The sequence below is a fragment of the Oncorhynchus keta genome, unplaced genomic scaffold, assembly GCF_023373465.1.
Source record: "Oncorhynchus keta strain PuntledgeMale-10-30-2019 unplaced genomic scaffold, Oket_V2 Un_contig_3924_pilon_pilon, whole genome shotgun sequence".
Lineage (NCBI taxonomy): Eukaryota > Metazoa > Chordata > Actinopteri > Salmoniformes > Salmonidae > Oncorhynchus > Oncorhynchus keta.
The window spans coordinates 75001-96929 of NW_026287505.1; the positions used below are offsets into that span (position 1 = coordinate 75001).

The 21929-nt window shown below is 44.4% G+C and overlaps 1 protein-coding gene across 33 annotated transcripts; it reads left to right on the forward strand.

The window, feature by feature from the left end:
• Positions 1-6869: 6869 nt before the first annotated feature.
• LOC127924295 (uncharacterized) lies at positions 6870-10793 on the forward strand. Of its 33 annotated transcripts, none has more exons than XM_052508890.1 (4): positions 6870-8334; positions 8608-8958; positions 8998-9075; positions 9388-10793. In XM_052508890.1, the coding sequence occupies exons 1-4, from the start codon at positions 8139-8141 to the stop codon at positions 10224-10226; spliced, it is 1464 nt and encodes a 487-aa protein (XP_052364850.1). In that variant the 5' UTR covers positions 6870-8138; the 3' UTR covers positions 10227-10793. The 33 variants fall into 33 exon arrangements, 32 of the variants coding, with proteins under 32 accessions (XP_052364850.1, XP_052364857.1, XP_052364838.1 ...); XM_052508897.1 differs by having other exon boundaries at positions 8998-9048; positions 9556-10793; XM_052508878.1 differs by having other exon boundaries at positions 8608-9777; positions 9856-10793.
• Positions 10794-21929: the final 11136 nt, after the last annotated feature.

The following is a 21929-nucleotide window of genomic DNA, read 5'->3' on the forward strand; positions in this document are numbered from 1 at the left end:
ACAATAACTTCACTAACTTCAATAACTTCACTAACTACACTAACTTCACTAACGACACTACATAGCGCCCTAATGACACTACACATCACCCTAATGACACTACACATCACCCTAATGACACTACACAGCACCCTAATGACACTACACATCACCCTAATGACACTACACAGCACCCTAATGACACTACACAGCACCCTAATGACACTACACATCACCCTAATGACACTACATAGCACCCTAATGACACTACACCGCACCCCAATGACACTACACAGCACCCTAATGACACTACACAGCACCCTAATGACACTACACATCACCCTAATGACACTACACATCACCCTAATGACACTACACATCACCCTAATGACACTACACATCACCCTAATGACACTACACATCACCCTAATGACACTACACATCACCCTAATGACACTACACATCACCCTAATGACACTACACATCACCCTAATGACACTACACATCACCCTAATGACACTACACAGCACCCTAATGACACTACACATCACCCTAATGACACCTAATGACACTACACAGCACCCTATGACACTACACATCACCCTAATGACACTACACATCACCCTAATGACACTACACATCACCCTATGAATGACACTACACAGCACCCTAATGACACTACACATCACCCTAATGACACTACACATCACCCTAATGACACTACATAGCACCCTAATGACACTACACAGCACCCTAATGACACTACACATCACCCTAATGACACTACACAGCACAGACACTACACAGCACCTAATGACACTACACATCACCCTAATGACACTACACAGCACCCTAATGACACTACACAGCACCCTAATGACACTACACAGCATAATGACATGTCCACACATCCCCTAATGACACTACACATCACCCTAATGACACTACATAGCACCCTAATGACATGACTACATAATGACACCACATCACCCTAATGACACTACATAGCACCCTAATGACAATACACATCACCCTAATGACACTACACAGCACCCTAATGACACTCCATCACCCATGACACTAGTAGCACCTAATGACACTACAAATCATGTCCTAATTACATCACCCTAATGATGGGGTTTGAGACACTACACATCACCTAATGACACCACACATCACCCTAATGACACTACACAGTCCTAATGACACTACACAGCACCCTAATGACACTACTATGGGGTTTGAGACGTGTCCATCACCCTATGAGACACTACCATCACTTGGTAATGACCTATAGGGGTATGAGACATGTATCCCTGGTGACATCCATACCCTAGTGGGTTTGAGACATGTCCTTGGTTATATCCTATGGGGTATGACACATGTCCTTGTTATATCCAGGGGTTATATCCTGAGATGGGGTATGAGACAGTGTCCTAATGGTTATATATCCTATGGGGTATGAGACACCCTAATGACCTTGGTTATTATATCATGTCCCTATAGGGGTTTGACTGTTATAGACAGTGTCCTTGGTTATATCCTAATAACATGAGACATCATCCTAATGACTGGTTATATCCTATGGGGTTTTAGAAGTATGACACTATGGGGTTTGAGACGTGTCCTTTGGTTATATCCTAATGAGGTGGTTATATCCACATCACCCTAATGACACTACACATGACCCTAATGTCCTTACAGCACTCTTATATCCTATGGGGTATGAGACAATGTACATAGCACGTGTCCTAATATGAGACAGCACCCTATACACATTGACATTTCCTTGGTTATACTACACATCACGTGTCCTTGGTTATATCCTATGGGGTTCACATCACCCTAATGACATGTATCCTAATGGGGTTTGACACGTGTCCTAATGTTACTGGGGTATGACATATCCTATGGGGTTAATGACTACAGCACCCTAATGACACTACACAGGGGTTTGAGACATGTCCTTGGTTAGCACCCTAATGACAGACTTGGTTATATCCTATGGGGTTTGAGACGTGTCCTAGTATATCCACTATGAGACATGTCCTTGGTTATATCCTAGCACCCTAATGACACACATCACCTTGGTTATATCCTAATGAGACACTTGGTTATACATAGCACCCTAATGAGTGAGACATGTCCTTGGTTATATCCTATGGGGTTTGAGACTAATGATGTTAGCACCCTATGGGGTTTGAGACCCTCATGTCACTTAGTTATATCCTATGGGGTTTGAGACATGTTATATCCTATGGGGTATGAGAAGTACCTTGGTTATCCCTGGGGTTATATCCTATGGGGTATCAGAAGTGACATATCCTATGGGGGTTTGACGTCCTTGGTTATATCCTATGGGAATGAGACATGTCCTTGGACACTGAGTGTCCTTGGTTATATCCTATGGGGTATGACTTGGTTATACGTTTCACCCTAGTGGTTATATCCTCACCCTAATGGGTATGATATCCACTACTTATGTCCTTTATTATATCCTATGGGGTATGAGAAGTGTCCTTGGTTATATCCTATGGGGTATGAGACCTGTCCTTGGTTATATCCTATGGGGTATGAGACATGTCCTTGGTTATATCCTATGGGGTTTGAGACGTGTCCTTGGTTATATCCTATGGGGTTTGAGACATGTCCTTGGTTATATCCTATGGGGTTTGAGACGTGTCCTTGGTTATATCCTATGGGGTTTGAGACATGTCCTTGGTTATATCCTATGGGGTTTGAGACATGTCCTTGGTTATATCCTATGGGGTATGAGACATGTCCTTGGTTATATCCTATGGGGTATGAGACATGTCCTTGGTTATATCCTATGGGGTTTGAGACATGTCCTTGGTTATATCCTATGGGGTTTGAGACATGTCCTTGGTTATATCCTATGGGGTTTGAGACGTGTCCTTGGTTATATCCTATGGGGTATGAGACGTGTCCTTGGTTATATCCTATGGGGTTTGAGACATGTCCTTGGTTATATCCTATGGGGTATGAGACGTGTCCTTGGTTATATCCTATGGGGTTTGAGACATGTCCTTGGTTATATCCTATGGGGTATGAGAGACATGTCCTTGGTTATATCCTATGGGGTTTGAGACATGTCCTTGGTTATATCCTATGGGGTTTGAGACATGTCCTTGGTTATATCCTATGGGGTTTGAGACATGTCCTTGGTTATATCCTATGGGGTTTGAGACATGTCCTTGGTTATATCCTATGGGGTTTGAGACGTGTCCTTGGTTATATCCTATGGGGTTTGAGACGTGTCCTTGGTTATATCCTATGGGGTTTGAGACATGTTCTTGGTTATATCCTATGGGGTTTGAGACATGTCCTTGGTTATATCCTATGGGGTTTGAGACATGTCCTTGGTTATATCCTATGGGGTTTGAGACATGTCCTTGGTTATATCCTATGGGGTTTGAGACGTGTCCTTGGTTATATCCTATGGGGTATGAGACGTGTCCTTGGTTATATCCTATGGGGTTTGAGACGTGTCTTAGTTATATCCTATGGGGTTTGAGACATGTGGTTATATCCTATGGGGTTTGAGACGTGTCCTTGGTTATATCCTATGGGGTTTGAGACATGTCCTATGGGGTTTGAGACGTGTCCTTGGTTATATCCTATGGGGTTTGAGACTTGGTTATATCCTATGGGGTATGAGAAGTGTCCTTGGTTATATCCTATGGGGTATGAGAAGACGTGTGGTTATATCCTATGGGGTTTGATGGGTTATATCCTATGGGGTATGAGACGTGTCCTTGGTTATATCCTATGGGGTTTGAGACATGTCCTATGGGGTTTGAGACGTGTCCTTAGTTATATCCTATGGGGTTTGAGACATGTCCTATGGGGTTTGAGAAGTGTCCTTGGTTATATCCTATGGGGTATGAGAAGTGTCCTTGGTTATATCCTATGGGGTATGAGAAGTGTCCTTGGTTATATCCTATGGGGTTTGAGACATGTCCTTGGTTATATCCTATGGCGTTTGCTCCCCTCCTCAGGGAACCAACACTCGACCTCTCCTCCCTTCTCTCTTTTCGTTCCGACACACCTCAGCCTTCTGTCTCTGACCGACTCTCTCGTCATCTCAACTCAATGTGAAAAGGATTTATTGGTCAAAGGTCAATTAAATAGACGATAAACAAAGGGAAATAAACAAAAGGGAAATAAACAAAGGGAAATAAACAAAAGGGAAATAAACAAAAGGGAATAAACAAAAGGGAATAAACAAAAGGGAAATAAACAAAAGGGAATAAACAAAAGGGAAATAAACAAAGGGAAATAAACAAAAGGGAAATAAACAAAAGGGAATAAACAAAAGGGAAATAAACAAAAGGGAATAAACAAAAGGGAATAAACAAAAGGGAAATAAACAAAAGGGAATAAACAAAAGGGAAATAAACAAAAGGGAAATAAACAAAAGGAAATAAACAAAAGGGAATAAACAAAAGGGAAATAAACAAAAGGAAATAAACAAAAGGGAATAAACAAAAGGGAAATAAACAAAAGGGAAATAAACAAAAGGAAATAAACAAAAGGGAAATAAACAAAAGGGAAATAAACAAAAGGAAATAAACAAAAGGAAATAAACAAAAGGGAAATAAACAAAGGGAAATAAACAAAAGGGAAATAAACAAAAGGGAAATAAACAAAGGAAATAAACAAAAGGGAAATAAACAAAGGGAAATAAACAAAGGAAATAAACAAAGGGAAATAAACAAAAGGAAATAAACAAAAGGAAATAAACAAAAGGAAATAAACAAAAGGGAAATAAACAAAGGGAAATAAACAAAAGGGAAATAAACAAAAGGAAATAAACAAAGGGAAATAAACAAAAGGGAAATAAACAAAAGGAAATAAACAAAAGGAAATAAACAAAAGGGAAATAAACAAAAGGGAAATAAACAAAAGGAAATAAACAAAGGAAATAAACAAAAGGAAATAAACAAAAGGGAAATAAACAAAAGGAAATAAACAAAAGGGAAATAAACAAAAGGAAATAAACAAAAGGGAAATAAACAAAGGGAAATAAACAAAAGGGAAATAAACAAAAGGGAAATAAACAAAAGGAAATAAACAAAAGGGAAATAAACAAAGGGAAATAAACAAAAGGAAATAAACAAAAGGAAATAAACAAAGGAAATAAACAAAGGGAAATAAACAAAAGGGAAATAAACAAAAGGAAATAAACAAAAGGAAATAAACAAAAGGAAATAAACAAAAGGAAATAAACAAAAGGAAATAAACAAAAGGAAATAAACAAAAGGAAATAAACAAAGGGAAATAAACAAAGGGAAATAAAAAAGGGAAATAAACAAAGGAAATAAACAAAGGGAAATAAACAAAAGGAAATAAACAAAGGGAAATAAACAAAAGGGAAATAAACAAAAGGAAATAAACAAAAGGGAAATAAACAAAAGGGAAATAAACAAAAGGGAAATAAACAAAGGGAAATAAACAAAAGGGAAATAAACAAAAGGGAAATAAACAAAAGGGAAATAAACAAAAGGAAATAAACAAAAGGGAAATAAACAAAAGGGAAATAAACAAAAGGAAATAAACAAAAGGGAAATAAACAAAAGGGAAATAAACAAAAGGGAAATAAACAAAAGGAAATAAACAAAAGGGAAATAAACAAAGGGAAATAAACAAAAGGGAAATAAACAAAAGGGAAATAAACAAAAGGAAATAAACAAAAGGGAAATAAACAAAAGGAAATAAACAAAAGGGAAATAAACAAAAGGGAAATAAACAAAAGGGAAATAAACAAAAGGGAAATAAACAAAAGGGAAATAAACAAAAGGAAATAAACAAAAGGGAAATAAACAAAAGGGAAATAAACAAAAGGGAAATAAACAAAAGGAAATAAACAAAAGGGAAATAAACAAAAGGAAATAAACAAAAGGGAAATAAACAAAAGGAAATAAACAAAGGGAAATAAACAAAGGGAAATAAACAAAAGGGAAATAAACAAAAGGGAATAAACAAAAGGGAATAAACAAAAGGGAAATAAACAAAAGGGAAATAAACAAAAGGGAAATAAACAAAAGGGAAATAAACAAAAGGAAATAAACAAAAGGAAATAAACAAAAGGGAAATAAACAAAAGGAAATAAACAAAAGGGAAATAAACAAAAGGAAATAAACAAAAGGGAAATAAACAAAAGGGAAATAAACAAAAGGAAATAAACAAAAGGGAAATAAACAAAGGAAATAAAAAAGGGAAATAAACAAAAGGAAATAAACAAAGGGAAATAAACAAAGGGAAATAAACAAAAGGAAATAAACAAAGGGAAATAAACAAAGGGAAATAAACAAAAGGAAATAAACAAAGGGAAATAAACAAAAGGGAAATAAACAAAAGGAAATAAACAAAGGGAAATAAACAAAGGGAAATAAACAAAAGGGAAATAAACAAAAGGAAATAAACAAAAGGGAAATAAACAAAAGGGAAATAAACAAAAGGGAAATAAACAAAGGGAAATAAACAAAGGGAAATAAACAAAAGGAAATAAACAAAAGGGAATAAACAAAAGGAAAATAAACAAAGGGAAATAAACAAAGGGAAATAAACAAAAGGGAAATAAACAAAAGGGAATAAACAAAAGGGAAATAAACAAAAGGGAAATAAACAAAAGGGAAATAAACAAAAGGGAAATAAACAAAGGGAAATAAACAAAAGGAAATAAACAAAAGGGAAATAAACAAAGGGAAATAAACAACCAGTAAACATTTACACGGAAAAAAGGTTGACAAGAATATAGACGTTAAAAAGTTATTTTATTGGCTACGATCCAGTGTTGTTAACAATGTAAATAGTTGGAAGTATGAAAGGGAACAGTCATGGGTTGCGTTTACAATGTTGTTTGTGATCCACTGTTTGCCATTTTCTCATGGCAACGAGCCTCACATCTTGCTGCTGTGATGGCACACTGCGGTATTACGCCTAACAGATAGGGGGAGTTTATCAAAATTAGGTTTGTTTTCAAATTCTTTGTGGGTCTGTGTAATCTGAAGGAAGTTTCCACCTCATTTTGTGGGCAGTGAGCACATAGCCTGTCTTCTCTTGAGAGCCAGTTCTGCCTATTGCAGCCTTTCTCAATAGCAAGGCTATGCTCACTGAGTCTGTACATAGTCAAAGCTTTCCTTAAGTTTGGGTCAGTCACAGTGGTCAGGTATTCTGCCGCTGTGTACTCTCTGTTTAGGGCCAAATAACATTCCAATTAGCTCCGTTTTTTTTTGCTCGATTCTTTCCAGTCTGTCAAATAAGTATCTTTTTATTTTCTCATGATTTGTTTGTGTCTAAATGTGTTTCTGTCCTGGGGCTCTGTGGGGTGTGTTTGTGAACAGAGCCCCAGGACCAGCTGGCTGAGGGGACTTTTCTCCAGGTTCCTCTTACTGTAGGAGAGTGCTTTGTGGGCATGGCTTCCTTTTAGGTGGTTGTAGAATTGAACAGTTATTTTCTAGATGTTGATAACTGTCACGGTTTTCTGTAGGCAAAAGGGAGTTGGACCAAAATGCTGCGTGGCTGTTGCGATCCATCTTTAATGAGACAAAGTAAACACGAATCGAATACAAAAACAATCAATGTAATACGAAAACCGAACCAGCCTAAACACTGGTGCTAAGTAACACAGGAACAAGGACATTAGGACAATCCCCCCACAAAACCCAACACCAAACAGGCTACCTAAATATGGTTCCCAATCAGAGACAATGACTAACACCTGCCTCTGATTGAGAACCATATCAGGCCAAACATAGAACTAGACAAACTAGACACACAACATAGAATGCCCACTCAGCTCACACCCTGACCAACCAAAACATAGAAACATACAAAGCAAACTATGGTCAGGGTGTGACAATAACTAGCGGCTATAGTCCTAATTCTGCATTGCGTTGTACACATAGTTTCAATTGGTTGTTTGTCCCTTTTTGTGAATTCTTGGTTGGTGAGCTGACCCCAGACCTCACAACCATAGAGGGCAATAACAGGTTGAAGTATTTTTAGCCAGACCCTCATTGGGATGTTGAGTTTAATGTTCCTTTTTATGGCATAAAAGGCCCTTCTTGCCTTGTCTCTTAGACCGTTCACTGCCTTGTGTTTGTTACCTGTGTTGTTCCTGTTTAGGCCGAGGTATGTATAGTTTGTGTGCTCCAGGGCAACGGTGTCTAGATGGAATTTGTATTTGTCGTCCTTGGTTGGGGACAGATCTAGGTGCTGCTGTAGGCCCTCCTTGGTTGGGGACAGATCTAGGTGCTGCTGTAGGCCCTCCTTGGTTGGGGACAGATCTAGGTGCTGCTGTAGGTCCTCCTTGGTTGGGGACAGATCTAGGTGCTGCTGTAGGTCCTCCTTGGTTGGGGACAGATCTTGGTGCTGCTGTAGGTCCTCCTTGGTTGGGGACAGATCTAGGTGCTGCTGTAGGCCCTCCTTGGTTGGGGACAGATCTAGGTGCTGCTGTAGGTCGTCCTTGGTTGGGGACAGATCTAGGTGCTGCTGTAGGTCCTCCTTGGTTGGGGACAGATCTTGGTGCTGCTGTAGGTCCTCCTTGGTTGGGGACAGATCTAGGTGCTGCTGTAGGCCCTCCTTGGTTGGGGACAGATCTAGGTGCTGCTGTAGGCCCTCCTTGGTTGGGGACAGATCTAGGTGCTGCTGTAGGTCCTCCTTGGTTGGGGACAGATCTTGGTGCTGCTGTAGGTCCTCCTTGGTTGGGGACAGATCTTGGTGCTGCTGTAGGTCCTCCTTGGTTGGGGACAGATCTAGGTGCTGCTGTAGGCCCTCCTTGGTTGGGGACAGATCTAGGTGCTGCTGTAGGCCCTCCTTGGTTGGGGACAGATCTAGGTACTGCTGTAGGTCCTCCTTGGTTGGGGACAGATCTAGGTGCTGCTGTAGGTCCTTCTTGGTTGGGGACAGATCTAGGTGCTGCTGTAGGTCCTCCTTGGTTGGGGACAGATCTAGGTGCTGCTGTAGGTCCTCCTTGGTTGAGGACAGATCTAGGTGCTGCTGTAGGTCCTCCTTGGTTGGGGACAGATCTAGGTGCTGCTGTAGGTCCTCCTTGGTTGGGGACAGATCTAGGTGCTGCTGTAGGACCTCCTTGGTTGGGGACAGATCTTGGTGCTGCTGTAGGTCCTCCTTGGTTGGGGACAGATCTAGGTGCTGCTGTAGGTCCTCCTTGGTTGGGGACAGATCTTGGTGCTGCTGTAGGTCCCCCTTGGTTGGGGACAGATCTAGGTGCTGCTGTAGGCCCTCCTTGGTTGGGGACAGATCTAGGTGCTGCTGTAGGCCCTCCTTGGTTGGGGACAGATCTAGGTGCTGCTGTAGGTCCTCCTTGGTTGGGGACAGATCTAGGTGCTGCTGTAGGTCCTTCTTGGTTGGGGACAGATCTAGGTGCTGCTGTAGGTCCTCCTTGGTTGGGGACAGATCTAGGTGCTGCTGTAGGTCCTCCTTGGTTGGGGACAGATCTAGGTGCTGCTGTAGGTCCTCCTTGGTTGGGGACAGATCTAGGTGCTGCTGTAGGTCCTCCTTGGTTGGGGACAGATCTTGGTGCTGCTGTAGGTCCTCCTTGGTTGGGGACAGATCTAGGTGCTGCTGTAGGTCCTCCTTGGTTGGGGACAGATCTAGGTGCTGCTGTAGGTCCTCCTTGGTTGGGGACAGATCTAGGTGCTGCTGTAGGCCCTCCTTGGTTGGGGACAGATCTAGGTGCTGTTGTAGGCCCTCCTTGGTTGGGGACAGATCTAGGTGCTGCTGTAGGCCCTCCTTGGTTGGGGACAGATCTAGGTGCTGCTGTAGGTCCTCCTTGGTTGGGGACAGATCTAGGTGCTGCTGTAGGTCCTCCTTGGTTGGGGACAGATCTAGGTGCTGCTGTAGGTCCTCCTTGGTTGGGGACAGATCTAGGTGCTGCTGTAGGTCCTTCTTGGTTGGGGACAGATCTAGGTGCTGCTGTAGGTCCTCCTTGGTTGGGGATAGATGCATCGGATCATTTGCAAACATTAGACATTTGTTTTCCAAGTCCAGTTGGGCCGGGTGCTGCAGACTGTTCTAGTGCCCTTGTCAATTCATTGACATATATGTTGAAGAGGGTAGGGCTCAAGCTGCATCCCTGTCTCACCCTACAGGCCCTGTATAGCCAGGTCCACCTCTACAAGGCAGCAGTGCCCACCTTTGGGTCCTGCCTTGTAGAGGGGGACCTAGTCATAAAGGCTGTCCATGTTCAGGGGGAGTGTTAGTCCAACTAGATGTTTGATTTTGAGGTACAGTCACGGGAAATGCTTATGTTTACTTTCTGTGTGGTAGCAGGGTGGAAGTCTTTCTGTGGTAGCACGGTGGAAGTCTTTCTGTGGTAGCAGTGTGGAAGTCTTTCTGTGGTAGCAGGGTGGAAGTCTTTCTATGGTAGCAGGGTGGAAGTCTTTCTGTGGTAGCAGGGTGGAAGTCTTTATGTGGTAGCAGGGTGGAAGTCTTTCTGTGGTAGCAGGGTGGAAGTCTTTCTGTGGTAGCAGGGTGAAAGTCTTTCTGTGGTAGCAGGGTGGAGATAACCACTTGTGAATTGGGGAAAGTGGAAGAAGCTTTTTCAATCACTTCCTTCAGTGCTGAGGCCACCCTTTTCTGCTGTGTTCTCAGGTCGTTTGTGCCTGTGTGTATTATTATGTGGCTGGGTGAACCGAGTTGGTCCTCAGACAGAAGGTCTAGGGCGCGCTGGGTGTTTGGACACCAGAGTTTAGACAGTCTTTGTTGGGAAAAAGTGTTTTTCCTTGTATATACTTCCTTATTGAGCCCATAAGTAGTACGATCTTTGTCTTGTGTGTGTCCTCAGTGGGTGTGTGGGGGTTGTCAGGATGGCTATCAGGGTGGCTGACAGGGGGGTGCTAGGAGGGGTGTGGTCCCATGAGCTTGGTGTTCTTCATTTATCTGTTCTGCTGTGGTGTCAAGACTTTGGTCAGGATCTGAGGTGGGTTGTTCTCTGTCACACGTCATCATTCTCACCTTCTCCTTTAGTGCTCTTACCTCCTCCTCTAGTGCTCTCACCTTCTCCTCTAGTGCTCTCACCTTCTCCTCTAGTGCTCTCACCTTCTCCTCTAGTGCTCTCACCTTCTCCTCTAGTGCTCTCACCTTCTCCTCTAGTGCTCTCACCTTCTCCTCTAGTGCTCTCACCTTCTCCTCTAGTGCTCTCACCTTCTCCTCTAGTGCTCTCATCTACTCCTCTAGTGCTCTCACCTTCTCCCCTAGTGCTCTCATCTATTCCTCTAGTGCTCTCACCTTCTCCTCTAGTGCTCTCACCTTCTCCTCTAGTGCTCTCACCTTCTCCTCTAGTGCTCTCACCTTCTCCTCTAGTGCACTCACCTTCTCCTCTAGTGCTCTCACCTTCTCCTCTAGTGCTCTCACCTTCTCCTCTAGTGCTCTCACCTTCTCCTCTAGTGCTCTCACCTTCTCCTCTAGTGCTCTCACCTTCTCCTCTAGTGCTCTCACCTTCTCCTCTAGTGCTCTCATCTTCTCCTCTAGTGCTCTCACCTTCTCCTCTAGTGCTCTTACCTTCTCCTCTAGTGCTCTCATCTTCTCCTCTCATGCTCTCATCTACTCCTCTAGTGCTCTCACCTTCTCCTCTAGTGCTCTCACCTTCTCCTCTAGTGCTCTCATCTTCTCCTCTAGTGCTCTCATCTTTTCCTCTAGTGCACTCATCTACTCCTGCCGCTGGGCCTCCTCCTTCCTCTCCTGCTCTTTCTCCTGTTGAAGTTGTCTCACCACAGTCCACAGTGCAGACATGTCTCTCTCCCCCTCCAGCTCTCCCGGTCTGGTTGAGGGGTGTTGTTGTGCTGGACCATTTTTTTGTGCTGACCATTCCAGCTCCACCTGCCTTACCTCCAGCTGGGTGAATGTATCCTTCATTTCAGTGAGGGAGTAGTACTCTGTGCTGGGAGGTTGACTCTCTGCTTGGGGTTGCTCATCTGTGGGGTTCTTTAATTAAGGATGAGGTCTGGTCTGACTCGCTCAGAGTGGAGGTGTCTTCACCAAGAGTGATCTTCTCCTCTTTGATTCTGTGAAAGTCTGTTGAAACTGTTTGGGGTTGCCCTGTACCAATACTGTTCCAGACTTGTACAGGTTAACATTGGCTGACTCAGATTCTTCGTTGTCTAGTATCCTTCATTTCTACCCATCGCTAACACTAACTCTTGACATGGGGCAGTGTGCTCTTATTGCACTAACTAGGGAATGTCTGGAAGATTAAGTTGCTTATGTTCCCATTTTTTTAACAGTCAACAAAAAGTGTCGCTGGGTTGTCTCTTTGAGAACGATCTTCTTGACCCTGTACACCAAGTCACTCGGCTCTGTCATAGCCTCACATGGTCTCTCCTATCATTGCTATGAGGATGACACAACTACTCTTCTCCTTCTCACCTTCTGACACCCCAGGTAGCGACAATATTCTCTGCATGCCTGGCAGACATCTCAGCTTGGATGTTGGCCCACCACCTCAAGCTCAACCTTGACAAGACAGAGCTGCTATTCCTTCCTGTGAAAGGCCTGCCCGCTCCAAGACCTCTACATGACAACTCCATAGTGTCCCCCTCCCAGAGTGCATAGGACCTTGGCAGGACACTAGACAACACCCTGTTGTTTTCTGCAAACATCAAAGCAGTGACCCGCTCCTGCAGGGTCAACATCTACCACATCCGTACAGTACAACCCTTCCTCACACAGGAAGTAGCACAGAATGCTTCGGTGTTATCCAACTGCCCCAGAATGCTGCGGTGTTATCCAACTGCTCCAGAATGCTACAGTGTTATCCAACTGCTCCAGAATGCTGCGGTGTTATCCAACTGCTCCAGAATGCTGCAGTGTTCAGAATGCTGCAGTGTTATCCAACTGCTCCAGAATGCTGCAGTGTTCAGAATGCTGCAGTGTTATCCAACTGCTCCAGAATGCTGCAGTGTTATCCAACTGCTCCAGAATGCTGTGGTGTTATCCAACTGCTCCAGAATGCTGTGGTGTTATCCAACTGCTCCAGAATGCTGCGGTGTTATCCAACTGCTCCAGAATGCTGCAGTGTTATCCAACTGCTCCAGAATGCTGCAGTGTTATCCAACTGCTCCAGAATACTGTGGTGTTATCCAACTGCTCCAGAATGCTGCGGTGTTATCCAACTGCTCCAGAATGCTGCAGTGTTATCCAACTGCTCCAGAATACTGTGGTGTTATCCAAGTGCTCCAGAATGCTGTGGTGTTATCCAACTGCTCCAGAATGCTGCAGTGTTATCCAACTGCTCCAGAATGCTGTGGTGTTATCCAACTGCTCCAGAATGCTGTGGTTTTATCCAACTGCTCCAGAATGCTGCGGTGTTATCCAACTGCTCCAGAATGCTGCAGTGTTATCCAACTGCTCCAGAATGCTACGGTGTTATCCAACTGCTCCAGAATGCTACAGTGTTATCCAACTGCTCCAGAATGCTGCGGTGTTATCCAACTGCTCCAGAATGCTGCGGTGTTATCCAACTGCTCCAGAATGCTGCGGTGTTATCCAACTGCTCCAGAATGCTGCGGTGTTATCCAACTGCTCCAGAATGCTGCGGTGTTATCCAACTGCTCCAGAATCCTGGTGTCCAAACCTTCCTAAGGTCTCCCATGTCACCCCGCTCCTCATCACGCTACGCTGTCTTCCTGTCGAAGCTCACATCGTCTTCAAGACCCTGGTGCTTGTCAACAGGGGAAGCAAAGGGGAACCGCCCCTCCTTTACCTTCAGGCTCAAACTGTACATTCCGACCCCAGCAATCCATTACGCCACCTCTGGTCTCTTGGCCCCTCCCACCCCCAGGGGAGGGCAGCTCCCGCTCAGCTCAGTCAAAGCTCTTCTCTGTCCTGGCAACCCCATTGGTGGAACATGCTTCCCCCTGAAGTCAGGACAGCGGAGACCCTGCCCATCTTCCAAAACCTCTTATGAAGAGTATCTTAAAGAGACTCTCACAACGCCCGATATCTATTTACCTGTCGGCGCGACCTTCTCCTTTTCTATATCTTTCTAACTTTTACCTATCGGCGCGACCTTCTCCTTGTCTATATCTTTCTAACTTTTACCTGTCGGCGCGACCTTCTCCTTGTCTATATCTTTCTAACTTTTACCTATCAGCGTGACCTTCTCCTTGTCTATATCTTTATAACTTTTACCTGTCGGCGTGACCTTCTCGTTATCTATATCTTTATAACTTTTACCTATCAGCGTGACCTTCTCCTTGTCTATATCTTTCTAACTTTTACCTATCAGCGTGACCTTCTCCTTGTCTATATCTTTCTAACTTTTACCTGTCGGCGCGACCTTCTCCTTGTCAATATCTTTCTAACTTTTACCTGTCGGCTTGACCTTCTCCTTGTCTATATCTTTCTAACTTTTACCTGTCGGCTTGACCTTCTCCTTGTCTATATCTTTCTAACTTTTACCTGTCGGCTTGACCTTCTCCTTGTCTATATCTTTCTAACTTTTACCTGTCGGCGCGACCTTCTCCTTGTCAATATCTTTCTAACTTTTACCTGTCGGCTTGACCTTCTCCTTGTCTATATCTTTCTAACTTTTACCTGTCGGCGCGACCTTCTCCTTGTCTATATCTTTCTAACTTTTACCTGTCGGCTTGACCTTCTCCTTGTCTATATCTTTCTAACTTTTACCTGTCGGCTTGACCTTCCTGTCTCTGCCAACACTTCTACTGCTGTTCAACTCACTACTATAGTAGTTCATTTTGTTACTGTCATATTTTAGTTTAGTCATTCTGGGGTTGTTCTGTTGGGCTCAGTTTGGCTGACACCCTCTCTCTGTCCTGTCTCTGCCCTGTCTCTGCCCTGTCTCTGTCCTGTCTCTGTCCTGTCTCTGTCCTCTCTCTGTCCTGTCTCTGTCCTCTCTCTGTCCTCTCTCTGTCCTGTCTCTGTCCTGTCTCTGTCCTGTCTCTGTCCTCTCTCTGTCCTGTCTCTGTCCTCTCTCTGTCCTGTCTCTGTCCTGTCTCTGTCCTCTCTCTGTCCTGTCTCTGTCCTCTCTCTGTCCTCTCTCTGTCCTGTCTCTGTCCTCTCTCTGTCCTGTCTCTGTCCTGTCTCTGTCCTGTCTCTGTCCTGTCTCTGTCCTCTCTCTGTCCTGTCTCTGTCCTGTCTCTGTCCTGTCTCTGTCCTCTCTCTGTCCTGTCTCTGTCCTGTCTCTGTCCTGTCTCTGTCCTCTCTCTGTCCTGTCTCTGTCCTCTCTCTGTCCTCTCTCTGTCCTGTCTCTGTCCTGTCTCTGTCCTCTCTCTGTCCTGTCTCTGTCCTGTCTCTGTCCTGTCTCTGCCCTCTCTCTGTCCTCTCTCTGTCCTCTCTCTGTCCTGTCTCTGTCCTCTCTCTGTCCTCTCTCTGTCCTGTCTCTGTCCTCTCTCTGTCCTGTCTCTGTCCTGTCTCTGTCCTGTCTCTGTCCTGTCTCTGTCCTGTCTCTGTCCTGTCTCTGTCCTGTCTCTGTCCTGTCTCTGTCCTGTCTCTGTCCTGTCTCTGTCCTGTCTCTGTCCTCTCTCTGTCCTGTCTCTGTCCTGTCTCTGTCCTGTCTCTGTCCTCTCTCTGTCCTCTCTCTGTCCTGTCTCTGTCCTGTCTCTGTCCTGTCTCTGTCCTGTCTCTGTCCTCTCTCTGTCCTGTATCTGTCCTGTCTCTGTCCTCTCTCTGTCCTCTCTCTGTCCTGTCTCTGTCCTCTCTCTGTCCTCTCTCTGTCCTGTCTCTGTCCTGTCTCTGTCCTCTCTCTGTCCTCTCTCTGTCCTGTCTCTGTCCTGTCTCTGTCCTGTCTCTGTCCTCTCTCTGTCCTCTCTCTGTCCTGTCTCTGTCCTCTCTCTGTCCTGTCTCTGTCCTGTCTCTGTCCTGTCTCTGTCCTCTCTCTGTCCTGTATCTGTCCTGTCTCTGTCCTGTCTCTGTCCTGTATCTGTCCTGTCTCTCAATTTAATTCAAAGGGCTTTATTGGCATGGGAAACGTGTTTACATTGCCAAAGCAAGTAGAATAGACAATAAACAAGGTAAATAAACAATCAGAAATGATAATATAGACATTTCAAATGTTATATCATTGTACAGTGTTGTAGCAATGTGAAAGTAGTTGAAGTATGAAAGGGAAAATAAATAAACAGATACATGATTGACCCTTTTCTCGTGGCAGCAGGTCACACATCTTGCTGCTGTGATGGCGCACTGTGGAATTTCACCCAGTAGATATGGGAGTTTATCAAGATTGAATTTGCTTTCAAATTCTTTGTGTATCTGTGTAATCTAAGGGAAATATATGTCTCTCTAATATGGTCATACATTGGGCAGGAGGTTAGGAAGTGCAGCTCAGTTTCCAACTCGTTTTGTGGGCAGTGCTCTTTTCTGGATTTTGATCATGAGCGGGAATCGTTCTGGCGTTGAGGTCCCTGGGTCTGGAAATGATTGATCTCCCTCTCTAGGATGGAGAATCTGTCATCGTTAAAGTATGGGGATTCTAGTGGGGGGGATGTACACAAAGTGTACAAAACATTAAGAACACCTTCCTAATATTGAGTTGCACCTCCTTTTGCCCTCAGAACAGCCTCAATTTCATGGAGCATGAACTCTATAAGGTGTTGAAAGCGTTCCACAGGGATGCTGGCCCATGTTGACTCTACAAGGTGTTGAAAGTGTTCCACAGGGATGCTGGCCCATGTTGACTCTACAAGGTGTTGAAAGTGTTCCACAGGGATGCTGGCCCATGTTGACTCTACAAGGTGTTGAAAGCGTTCCACAGGGATGCTGGCCCATGTTGACAAGGTGTTGAAAGCGTTCCACAGGGATGCTGGCCCATGTTGACTCAAGGTGTTGAAACAAGGGATGCTGTGTTGACAAGCGTTCCACAGGGATGCTGGCCCATGTTGACTCTACAAGGTGTTGAAAGCGTTCCACAGGGATGCTGGCCCATGTTGACTCTTCAAGGTGTTGAAAGCGTTCCACAGGGATGCTGGCCCATGTTGTCTATACAAGGTGTTGAAAGCGTTCCACATGGATGCTGGCCCATGTTGACTCTTCAAGGTGTTGAAAGCGTTCCACAGGGATGCTGGCCCATGTTGACTCTACAAGGTGTTGAAAGTGTTCCACAGGGATGCTGGCCCATGTTGACTCTACAAGGTGTTGAAAGCGTTCCACAGGGATGCTGGCCCATGTTGACTTCAATGCTTTCCACAGTTGTGTCCAGTTGGCTGGATGTCCTTTGGGTGGTGGACCATTCTTGATACACACAGAAAACTGTTGAGCGTGACTCACTCAAACCGGCAACTAAATATGTTGTCTTGCCCATTCACCCTCTGAATGGCACACAGACACAATCCATGTCTCAATTGTCTCAAGGTTTAAAAATCATTCTTTAACCAGGTCATCTACACTGATTGAAGTGGACTTAACAAGTGAGATCAACAAGGGATCATGGAAAGAGCAGGTGTTCCTAATGTTTTGTACACTCAGGTAGCACACAGGAGGACAATTTTTGTCTGTTGAGATGGTTTCCTCGCTCTATATGCCATCTCTCTCTCTCTCTCTCTCTCTCTTCTCTCTCTCTCTCTCTCTCTCTCTCTCTCTCTCTCTCTCTCTCTCTCTCTTTCTCTGTGTCTCTCTCTCTGTGTCTCTCTCTGTCTCTGTCTCTGTCTCTCTTTCTCTCTCTCTGTGTCTCTCTCTCTCTCTCTCTACGCCCTCTCTCTGTCCTCTCTCTCTTTCTCTCTCTGCCCTCCATTTATTTGGTGAGATGAATCCTGTGTTGTGTTGGGGTCTGCTGTAACCTAACCTCTCTGGACTCTGACTCTCACCCTGCTCCCTCAATCACTCCTTTGTGCCTGATGGCCTAAACCCCCCACTACGGAGAGAGGGAGGGGATGCAGGAAGGGAGTGTGTGTGTGTGTGTGTGTGTGTGTGTGTGTGTGTGTGTGTGTGTGTGTGTGTGTGTGTGTGTGTGTGTGTGTGTGTGTGTGTGTGTGTGTGTGTGTGTGTGTGTGTGTGTGTGTGTGTGTGTGTGTGTGTGTGTGTGTGTGTTGGACACAGGAAGGGACGCTGCTGTAACACAAAGGCAAAGGTCGAAACGGGAGGGAGAGGTTTAACTACACATCACTTTGTGTTCAGAGAGAGAGAGAGAGGAAAAACAGACAGGGAGAATGAGAGAGGAGCGATAAAGAGAGAGACCGAGACAGAGAGCAAGAGAAAACGAGAGAGAGAAAGAAGGAGAAAGAATGATTAAAGAAACTGTCACACTTCACAGGATCAAACTTTTTTTTGGGGGGGGGTTTAGTTTCAAAGTTTTCCTCTTCTTTAGTTTCTCAGCGTTTCACACTGAGAATAACTCAGTTTGGCAAATGTAGATTCCACATTTTAGATGTTGATGGACTTTTGAGTTGTATCTCTTTTGTTACAGGGCAATTCCATAGGAAACGGAATTCCGCCTTGACTCAGATTTCTCACTTTAAAATGTATGCCAAACAAAAAACATTGATTTTAAAGTTTAACATATGAACAAGGACGACTGTGAACAATCGACTCAGAAAAATGTCACAAAAACACAGTGGGTAAAATCTCCCTCCGTTTATTTATCCACATTTTCCAAAACACTCAGTTAACTTCTTGACGCTACCAATCCCTGTAGCGGGATAAATTTTGCCTGCAACCGCTGAATAGCATAGCGCAACAGTCAAATAATCTTACTAGAAAATATGAATATTCATGAAATCACAAGTGCAATATTTTGAAACACAGCTTAGCCTTTTGTTTATCACCCTGTCGTCTCAGATTTTGAAAGTATGCTTTACGGCGAAAGCAATCCAAGCGTTTGTGTAAGTTTATCGATAGCCTAGCGTAGCATTATGTACACTTAGCATCAGGAAGCTTGGTCACGAAAATCAGAAAAAACAATCAAATTAACCGTTTACCTTTGATGATCTTCGGATGTTATCACTCACGAGACTCCCAGTTACACAGCAAATGTTCCTTTTTGTTCCATAAAGATTATTTTTAAACCCAAAATACAGACGTTTGTCTATGTGTCTGTCTGCTGTCTGTCTGTCAGTGTCTGTAGATTCGTGTGTTCGTGTTTTGTTGTTTTGTTTAGTTTGTTTAGTGTTCTTCTGTCTTCTGTCTGTCATATTTTCCTGTCATGTCTGTTGCAAATCTGTTCATTAAAAATCCTACAATGTGATTTTGTGACATTTTTTGTGTGTGTTTTGTGTGTGTCATAGTTGTGTGTGTGTGTACCTGTGTGTGAAAATTACAGGCCTCTGTGTATCTGTTTGTGCGTGCGTGTGTGAGAATCTGTCAATGTGTGTGTGGCTGACTAAATACTGTTTTTGCCCCACTGTATATCTGTCTCAATGTCTCTGAAAACATAAGACTCTTTCTGTAGCTTTCATGTGTGTGTGTGTGACTCCTGTGTGTGTTGTGTGTGTGTGTGTGTGTGTGTGCTGTGTGTGTGTGTGTGTGCGTGCGTGTGTCTGTGCGTGCGTGCGTGTGTGAACCTGTCCTGTGTGTGTCTGTGCGTGCTGTGTGTGTGTGTGTGTATCTGTCTGTGTGTCTGTCTGTCTGTCTGTCTGTGTGTGTGTGTCTATCTGTCTGTCTGTCTGTCTGTCTGTGTGTGTATCTGTCTGTGTGTGTGTGTGTGTGTGTGTGTGTGTGTGTGTGTGTGTGTGTGTGTGTGTGTGTGTGTGTGTGTGTGTGTGTGTGTGTGTGTGTGTGTGTGTGTGTGCGCGTGTGTGTCTGTCTGTGCGTGCATCTGTCTGTGTGTGTGTGTGTCTGTCTATCTGTCTGTCTGTCTGTGTGTCTGTCTGTGTGTCTGTCTGTCTGTCTGTGTGTGTCTGTGTGTGTGTGTGTGTGTGTGTGTGTGTGTGTGTGTGTGTGTGTGTGTGTGTGTGTGTGTGTGTGTGTGTGTGTGTGTGTGTGTGTGTGTGTGTATCTGTCTGTGTGTGTGTGTGTGTATATCTGTCTGTGTGTGTGTGTATCTGTGTGTGTGTGTGTGTGTGTGTGTGTGCGTGTGCCTCCAGACAGAACCGTTGTTAGTGCCGAAGCCGTAATTATAGACCTACTGTTTGATCTCTCTGAGGCCTGATGCCGTCACCCTGTAAAGACAGCCCTCATCACTACTGGAGGTTAAAGGGACATTTCACCCTGTAAAGACAGCCCTCATCACTACTGGTTAAAGGGACATTTCACCCTGTAAAGACAGCCCTCATCACTACAGGTTAAAGGGACATTTCACCCTGTAAAGACAGCCCTCATCACTACTGGTTAAAGGGACATTTCACCCTGTAAAGACAGCCCTCATCACTACTGGTTAAAGGGACATTTCACCCTGTAAAGACAGCCCTCATCACTACAGGTTAAAGGGACATTTCACCCTGTAAAGACAGCCCTCATCACTACAGGTTAAAGGGACATTTCACCCTGTAAAGACAGCCCTCATCACTACTGGTTAAAGGGACATTTCACCCTGTAAAGACAGCCCTCATCACTACTGGTTAAAGGGACATTTCACCCTGTAAAGACAGCCCTCATCACTACTGGTTAAAGGGACATTTCACCCTGTAAAGACAGCCCTCATCACTACTGCAGGTTAAAGGGACATTTCACCCTGTAAAGACAGCCCTCATCACTACTGGTTAAAGGGACATTTCACCCTGTAAAGACAGCCCTCATCACTACTGGTTAAAGGGACATTTCACCCTGTAAAGACAGCCCTCATCACTACTGGAGGTTAAAGGGACATTTCACCCTGTAAAGACAGCCCTCATCACTACAGGTTAAAGGGACATTTCACCCTGTAAAGACAGCCCTCATCACTACTGGAGGTTATAGGGGCGTTTCACCTTGTAAAGACAGCCCTCGTCACTTCTGCGAGGTTAAAGGGACATTTCACCCTGTAAAGACAGCCCTCATCACTACTGGTTAAAGGGACATTTCACCCTGTAAAGACAGCCCTCATCACTACTGGTTAAAGGGACATTTCACCCTGTAAAGACAGCCCTCATCACTACAGGTTAAAGGGACATTTCACCCTGTAAAGACAGCCCTCATCACTACTGGTTAAAGGGACATTTCACCCTGTAAAGACAGCCCTCATCACTACTGGTTAAAGGGACATTTCACCCTGTAAAGACAGCCCTCATCACTACTGGTTAAAGGGACATTTCACCCTGTAAAGACAGCCCTCATCACTACTGGTTAAAGGGACATTTCACCCTGTAAAGACAGCCCTCATCACTACAGGTTAAAGGGACATTTCACCCTGTAAAGACAGCCCTCATCACTACAGGTTAAAGGGACATTTCACCCTGTAAAGACAGCCCTCATCACTACTGGTTAAAGGGACATTTCACCCTGTAAAGACAGCCCTCATCACTACTGGTTAAAGGGACATTTCACCCTGTAAAGACAGCCCTCATCACTACTGCAGGTTAAAGGGACATTTCACCCTGTAAAGACAGCCCTCATCACTACTGGAGGTTAAAGGGACATTTCACCCTGTAAAGACAGCCCTCATCACTACTGGTTAAAGGGACATTTCACCCTGTAAAGACAGCCCTCATCACTACAGGTTAAAGGGACATTTCACCCTGTAAAGACAGCCCTCATCACTACAGGTTAAAGGGACATTTCACCCTGTAAAGACAGCCCTCATCACTACTGGTTAAAGGGACATTTCACCCTGTAAAGACAGCCCTCATCACTACAGGTTAAAGGGACATTTCACCCTGTAAAGACAGCCCTCATCACTACTGGAGGTTAAAGGGACATTTCACCCTGTAAAGACAGCCCTCATCACTACAGGTTAAAGGGACATTTCACCCTGTAAAGACAGCCCTCATCACTACAGGTTAAAGGGACATTTCACCCTGGGGGAAAGACAGCTTGTTTTCATGCTTAAAGGACATTTCACCCTGTAAAGACAGCCCGTGTCTCATCACTACTGCAGT

What these genes read in the sequence shown, in the direction of transcription:
- LOC127924295 (XM_052508873.1), top strand. Translation starts at nt 8,139, where the DNA reads ATGTATAGTTTGTGTGCTCCAGGGCAACGGTGTCTAGATGGAATTTGT. An exon ending in TTGGTTGGGGACAGATCTAG is followed by an intron (nt 8,335 to 8,607) that starts GTGCTGCTGTAG and finishes GGACAGATCTAG; the next exon opens with GTGCTGCTGTAGGCCCTCCT.